The 7641-nt window shown below is 46.4% G+C and overlaps 1 protein-coding gene across 1 annotated transcript; it reads left to right on the plus strand.

The window, feature by feature from the left end:
* Positions 1-633: 633 nt before the first annotated feature.
* On the plus strand, positions 634-1337 carry LOC309543495 (rho-related GTP-binding protein RhoG-like). Its single transcript, XM_082275972.1, has one exon. The coding sequence runs from the start codon at positions 652-654 to the stop codon at positions 1219-1221; it is 570 nt and encodes a 189-aa protein (XP_082132098.1). The 5' UTR covers positions 634-651; the 3' UTR covers positions 1222-1337.
* The last annotated feature ends 6304 nt before the right edge of the window (positions 1338-7641 follow it).

Consider the following 7641-nt stretch of genomic DNA (forward strand, 5'->3'; position numbering starts at 1 on the left):
AAAGCACCCTGTCCCCATGTCCCCCTTGCCCCCATGTTGTTAAGGACAAGGTCCTTATCTTCACCACCCTGACCTGTGGTTTTGGGGTTCTGCGGACCGGGGGAGGGGCTTATAGGAATTTGTTTTAGATGTTGTACCGGTTACATCTACTATATGAACATCAGCTTTAAGAAAACACTGGTTCCAGAGTCTGTACACCCAATCTGATGAATGGGGGGGGGGGGTAAAATCTTCTACAAACTCTGATTTCCCAGCTACAAGCTGAAGCCATTGTGGTGGAGTCTTCTCCTCTCTCTAAAGATTTGAGGGTTCTTCTTTATTTAAATGACTCTGATTTCTACTGGAGGAGTGAGACTCTGCAGTATTAGAATTATTATTATTATATAGGATTTGTATGGTGACAACAGTTTGCTCAGCGCTTTATGAGGGCAGACAGTCCAGTTACCATACAATCCAATACAAGGAGATCTTGCTGCTGGTACCCCTGATCATTATAAGGAAGCCAGTTGATTGTCCATCCCCCGCCTAAATTAAGTATTCGATTTAGGTAGATTTATCCTTGACAGATTTGTTGGATGTTGAAGTTTCGTACACCTGACTTCATTCTTTGTTTTCTTTTCCAGGTTGCTGAGATTGGACAGAACAGAAACCATGGAGAGCATTAAGTGTGTGTTAGTCGGAGATGGAGATGTAGGAAAAACCTCTCTTTACATCTGTTACCAAACCAACACCTCCTCTGATCAGTTCCTCTCCCTGGTGCTTGATAACTACACTGGCCACATCACAGTGGATGGAAAAACCGTGAGCCTAAACATGTGGGACACAGCCAGCCAGAAGGACTATGACCAACTAAGGACATTGTCTTACCATCAGACCAATATCGTCATCATCTGCTTCTCCATTGCCAGTCCTCCATCTTATGAGAATGTCACACACAAGTGGCATCCTGAAGTGCGCCACCATTGTCCTAACGTTCCCATCCTCCTGGTGGGCACCAAGAAGGATCTAAGAACCAACCCGGATGTCATCAAAAAGCTAAAAGAGCAGAACCAGCTACCGATCACCCACCAACAAGGGGTCAGCTTGTCCAAGCAAATTAAAGCAGTGAAGTACATGGAGTGCTCAGCGCTGAACCAAGAAGGCATCAACGACGTTTTCTCAGAGTCAGTGAGAGCAGTTCTCAACTCAGGAAAAAAGAAGAGTCCATGCCTCCTACTGTGAAAAGAAGATGCCTCCAAGATGATGATCTGGTCACTGTGACCTTCTTGTGTTGATCTCAGATCATGGGACTTTGTCCTAAAGAACCACAACCTATGTAGACCTCAAGGACCGAATTTACAGACACCCAGATAGATAGGGAGGGTGATGGGTATGGCCTTTAATAAGAAGGGTGATGAGTTCATTGGATGACATGAAGGGTGATGGGTACATTATATTGAGGGTGATGGGTATGGCCTATGATATGGAAGGTGATGCGTTCACTGGATGACATGAAGGGTAATGGGTACTTTATATGGAGGGTGATCAGTATGGCCTATGACATGGAGGGTGATGGGTTCATTGGATGACGTGGAGAGTAATGGGTTCATTGGATGACGTGGAGGGTGATGGGCTGGTTGGATGACGTGGAGAGTAATGGGTTCATTGGATGACGTGGAGGGTGATGGGCTGGTTGGATGACGTGAAGGGTAATGGGTTCGTTGGATGACATGGAGGGCGATGGGTTTATTGGATGACATGGAGGGCGATGGGCTCATTGGATGACGTGAAGGGTAATGGGTTTATTGGATGACATGGAGGGCGATGGGCTCATTGGATGACGTGAAGGGTAATGGGTTCATTGGATGACGTGGAGGGTGATGGGCTCGTTGGATGATGTGAAGGGTAATGGGTTTGTGGATGACATGGTGGGCGATGGGTTGGTTGGATGACCTGGAGGGCGATGGGTTTGTTGGATGACATGGAGGGCGATGGGTTAGTTGGATGACATGGAGGGTGATGAGTTAGTTGGATGACATGAAGTGTGATGGGTACATTGGATGACATGGAGAACAATGTGTATGTTAGCTGATATGACGGGAGTCACTTTAGTTGGGGGGCCCGTGGAACTTAGCTTACCTTAGAGAGGTGGGGAAACTCCTTGTTCAGCTCCCTAGGCCCCTCTTATGTATAAGTTACCCTGTGTCTATTAGAGGCTCAGGGTGACCAAGAAATCCAGTCTGGTCTGCCCTAACCAGACTCCCAGTACCACCACACTGGACCCAGCATTCTACCCCTGTTATCCTGGGTCTTATAGGTGTGGTTTGTGTTGAAAGATATATATATAGATATAATATATGAAGATAAATGTATTCCACCTGTTCCGACTCCTGGAATATTGTAGGGGTTGATCTCATGGACTGTTGCAGATGGGGGGGGGGGGTTGTTATGTGTTTATTGTAAAGTAGTCACTCCCATTGTTTCTGCCGGTCTGAGCATCTCTTGTGGATGATCGTGTGACCACTTTTCCTTGTTATGGAACTATTGTGAGATGTTATGTTTATGCCTAAAATACCGTGTATTGTACAGTACTTTGTATTCGGGGTTGTAGGTGCCGAATGGTCTGGTCACCCAGGCTGGTTTAAGTGACTAGTTAATTAGCTCATGTTAATTAAATCACTGTCAGTTTTTAGTTGCTAGAGTTGAGGGGGGGATTTCTCCAACAGCCCTTCCTGCTGATAAGACTTTCTATTGATTGAGTCATTTGTTGGAAAGTTTGAATATACCTGTGTCTCATGTTACTGGATGTACAGTTTACCCCGCCCTACGCCATGCTGCAAAGAAGGGGGGATTGTCCCCACAGTGTATATCTCTTTGTGCCTGTGTTTCAATAAACAGTCTTATGTTTTCCACCACCCTATGCTGTGTCCTGACAAGTGACTGGGTGGGCTATGGGATCTGGTATTGCTGTGTTATCAAGTAAGGGAAGCTTATACAGCAGACATACTTCTCTTGGATATGGGGTCCATCACAGCTGACATGGAGGGTGATGGGTACATTGGATGACATGGAGAACAATGTGTATGTTAGCTGATATGACGGGAGTCACTTTAGTTGGGGGGCCCGTGGAACTTAGCTTACCTTAGAGAGGTGGGGAAACTCCTTGTTCAGCTCCCTAGGCCCCTCTTATGTATAAGTTACCCTGTGTCTATTAGAGGCTCAGGGTGACCAAGAAATCCAGTCTGGTCTGCCCTAACCAGACTCCCAGTATCACCACACTGGACCCAGCATTCTACCCCTGTTATCCTGGGTCTTATAGGTGTGGTTTGTGTTGAAAGATATATATATATATAGATATAATATATGAAGATAAATGTATTCCACCTTTTCCGACTCCTGGAATATTGTAGGGGTTGATCTCATGGACTGTTGCAGATGGGGGGGGGGGGGTTGTTATGTGTTTATTGTAAAGTAGTCACTCCCATTGTTTCTGCCGGTCTGAGCATCTCTTGTGGATGATCGTGTGACCACTTTTCCTTGTTATGGAACTATTGTGAGATGTTATGTTTATGCCTAAAATACCGTGTATTGTACAGTACTTTGTATTCGGGGTTGTAGGTGCCGAATGGTCTGGTCACCCAGGCTGGTTTAAGTGACTAGTTAATTAGCTCATGTTAATTAAATCACTGTCAGTTTTTAGTTGCTAGAGTTGAGGGGGGGGGGGGATTCCATTGTATGGAGGGTGATGGGTACATTGTATGGAGGGTGATGGGTACATTGTATGGAGGGTGATGGGTACATTGTATGGAGGGTGATGGGTACATTGTATGGAGGGTGATGGGTTCATTGTATGAAGGGTGATGGGTACATTGTATGGAGGGTGATGGGTACATTGTATGGAGGGTGATGGGTACATTGTATGGAGGGTGATGGGTACATTGTATGAAGGGTGATGGGTACATTGTATGGAGGGTGATGGGTACATTGTATGGAGGGTGATGGGTACATTGTATGGAGGGTGATGGGTACATTGTATGGAGGGTGATGGGTACATTGTATGAAGGGTGATGGGTACATTGTATGGAGGGTGATGGGTACATTGTATGGAGGGTGATGGGTACATTGTATGGAGGGTGATGGGCACATTGTATGGAGGGTGATGGGCACATTGTATGGAGGGTGATGGGTACATTGTATGAAGGGTGATGGGTACATTGTATGAAGGGTGATGGGTACATTGTATGGAGGGTGATGGGTACATTGTATGGAGGGTGATGGGTACATTGTATGGTAGGGTGATGGGTACGTTGTATGGAGGGTGATGGGTACATTGTATGGAGGGTGATGGGTACATTGTATGAAGGGTGATGGGTACATTGTATGGTAGGGTGATGGGTACGTTGTATGGAGGGTGATGGGTACATTGTATGGAGGGTGATGGGTACATTGTATGGAGGGTGATGGGTACATTGTATGGTAGGGTGATGGGTACGTTGTATGGAGGGTGATGGGTACATTGTATGGAGGGTGATGGGTACATTGTATGAAGGGTGATGGGTACATTGTATGGAGGGTGATGGGTACATTGTATGGAGGGTGATGGGCACATTGTATGGAGGGTGATGGGTACATTGTATGGAGGGTGATGGGCACATTGTATGGAGGGTGATGGGTACATTGTATGGTAGGGTGATGGGTACATTGTATGAAGGGTGATGGGTACATTGTATGGAGGGTGATGGGTACATTGTATGAAGGGTGATGGGTACATTGTATGGAGGGTGATGGGTACATTGTATGGTAGGGTGATGGGTACATTGTATGGAGGGTGATGGGTTCATTGTATGGAGGGTGATGGGTACATTGTATGGAGGGTGATGGGTACATTGTATGGAGGGTGATGGGTACATTGTATGGTAGGGTGATGGGTACGTTGTATGGAGGGTGATGGGTACATTGTATGGAGGGTGATGGGTACATTGTATGGAGGGTGATGGGTACATTGTATGGTAGGGTGATGGGTACATTGTATGAAGGGTGATGGGTACATTGTATGGAGGGTGATGGGTACATTGTATGGAGGGTGATGGGTACATTGTATGGTAGGGTGATGGGTACATTGTATGAAGGGTGATGGGTACATTGTATGGAGGGTGATGGGTACATTGTATGAAGGGTGATGGGTACATTGTATGGAGGGTGATGGGTTCATTGTATGGAGGGTGATGGGTACATTGTATGGAGGGTGATGGGTACATTGTATGGTAGGGTGATGGGTACGTTGTATGGAGGGTGATGGGTACATTGTATGGAGGGTGATGGGTACATTGTATGGAGGGTGATGGGTACATTGTATGGAGGGTGATGGGTACATTGTATGGAGGGTGATGGGTTCATTGTATGGAGGGTGATGGGTTCATTGTATGGAGGGTGATGGGTACATTGTATGGAGGGTGATGGGTACATTGTATGGTAGGGTGATGGGTACGTTGTATGGAGGGTGATGGGTACATTGTATGGAGGGTGATGGGTACATTGTATGGAGGGTGATGGGTACATTGTATGGTAGGGTGATGGGTACATTGTATGGAGGGTGATGGGTACATTGTATGAAGGGTGATGGGTACATTGTATGGAGGGTGATGGGTACATTGTATGAAGGGTGATGGGTACATTGTATGGAGGGTGATGGGTACATTGTATGGAGGGTGATGGGTACATTGTATGGTAGGGTGATGGGTACATTGTATGAAGGGTGATGGGTACATTGTATGGAGGGTGATGGGTACATTGTATGGTAGGGTGATGGGTACGTTGTATGGTAGGGTGATGGGTACGTTGTATGGAGGGTGATGGGTACATTGTATGGTAGGGTGATGGGTACATTGTATGAAGGGTGATGGGTACATTGTATGGAGGGTGATGGGTACATTGTATGAAGGGTGATGGGTACATTGTATGGAGGGTGATGGGTACATTGTATGAAGGGTGATGGGTACATTGTATGGTAGGGTGATGGGTACATTGTATGGAGGGTGATGGGTACATTGTATGGAGGGTGATGGGTACATTGTATGGAGGGTGATGGGTACATTGTATGGTAGGGTGATGGGTACGTTGTATGGAGGGTGATGGGTACATTGTATGAAGGGTGATGGGTACATTGTATGAAGGGTGATGGGTACATTGTATGGAGGGTGATGGGTACATTGTATGGTAGGGTGATGGGTACATTGTATGGAGGGTGATGGGTACCATGTATGGAGGGTGATGGGTACATTGTATGGAGGGTGATGGGTACATTGTATGAAGGGTGATGGGTACATTGTATGGTAGGGTGATGGGTACATTGTATGGAGGGTGATGGGTACATTGTATGGAGGGTGATGGGTACATTGTATGGAGGGTGATGGGTACATTGTATGGAGGGTGATGGGTACATTGTATGGAGGGTGATGGGTACATTGTATGGAGGGTGATTGGTACATTGTATGAAGGGTGATGGGTACATTGTATGGAGGGTGATGGGTACATTGTATGGTAGGGTGATGGGTACGTTGTATGGAGGGTGATGGGTACATTGTATGGAGGGTGATGGGTACATTGTATGGAGGGTGATGGGTACATTGTATGGAGGGTGATTGGTACATTGTATGAAGGGTGATGGGTACATTGTATGGAGGGTGATGGGTACATTGTATGGTAGGGTGATGGGTACATTGTATGAAGGGTGATGGGTACATTGTATGGAGGGTGATGGGTACATTGTATGAAGGGTGATGGGTACATTGTATGGAGGGTGATGGGTACATTGTATGAAGGGTGATGGGTACATTGTATGGTAGGGTGATGGGTACATTGTATGGAGGGTGATGGGTACATTGTATGGAGGGTGATGGGTACATTGTATGGAGGGTGATGGGTACATTGTATGGTAGGGTGATGGGTACGTTGTATGGAGGGTGATGGGTACATTGTATGAAGGGTGATGGGTACATTGTATGGAGGGTGATGGGTACATTGTATGGAGGGTGATGGGTACATTGTATGGAGGGTGATGGGTACCATGTATGGAGGGTGATGGGTACATTGTATGGAGGGTGATGGGTACATTGTATGAAGGGTGATGGGTACATTGTATGGTAGGGTGATGGGTACATTGTATGGAGGGTGATGGGTACATTGTATGGAGGGTGATGGGTACATTGTATGGAGGGTGATGGGTACATTGTATGGAGGGTGATGGGTACATTGTATGGAGGGTGATGGGTACATTGTATGGAGGGTGATTGGTACATTGTATGAAGGGTGATGGGTACATTGTATGGAGGGTGATGGGTACATTGTATGGTAGGGTGATGGGTACGTTGTATGGAGGGTGATGGGTACATTGTATGGTAGGGTGATGGGTACGTTGTATGGAGGGTGATGGGTACATTGTATGGAGGGTGATGGGTACATTGTATGAAGGGTGATGGGTACATTGTATGAAGGGTGATGGGTACATTGTATGGTAGGGTGATGGGTACATTGTATGGAGGGTGATGGGTACATTGTATGGAGGGTGATGGGTACATTGTATGGAGGGTGATGGGTACATTGTATGGTAGGGTGATGGGTACATTGTATGGAGGGTGATGGGTACATTGTATGGAGGGTGAT

This window comes from Pelophylax lessonae, assembly GCF_965119305.1.
Source record: "Pelophylax lessonae genome assembly, contig: HAP1_SCAFFOLD_108, whole genome shotgun sequence".
NCBI classification, from domain to species: Eukaryota; Metazoa; Chordata; class Amphibia; order Anura; family Ranidae; genus Pelophylax; species Pelophylax lessonae.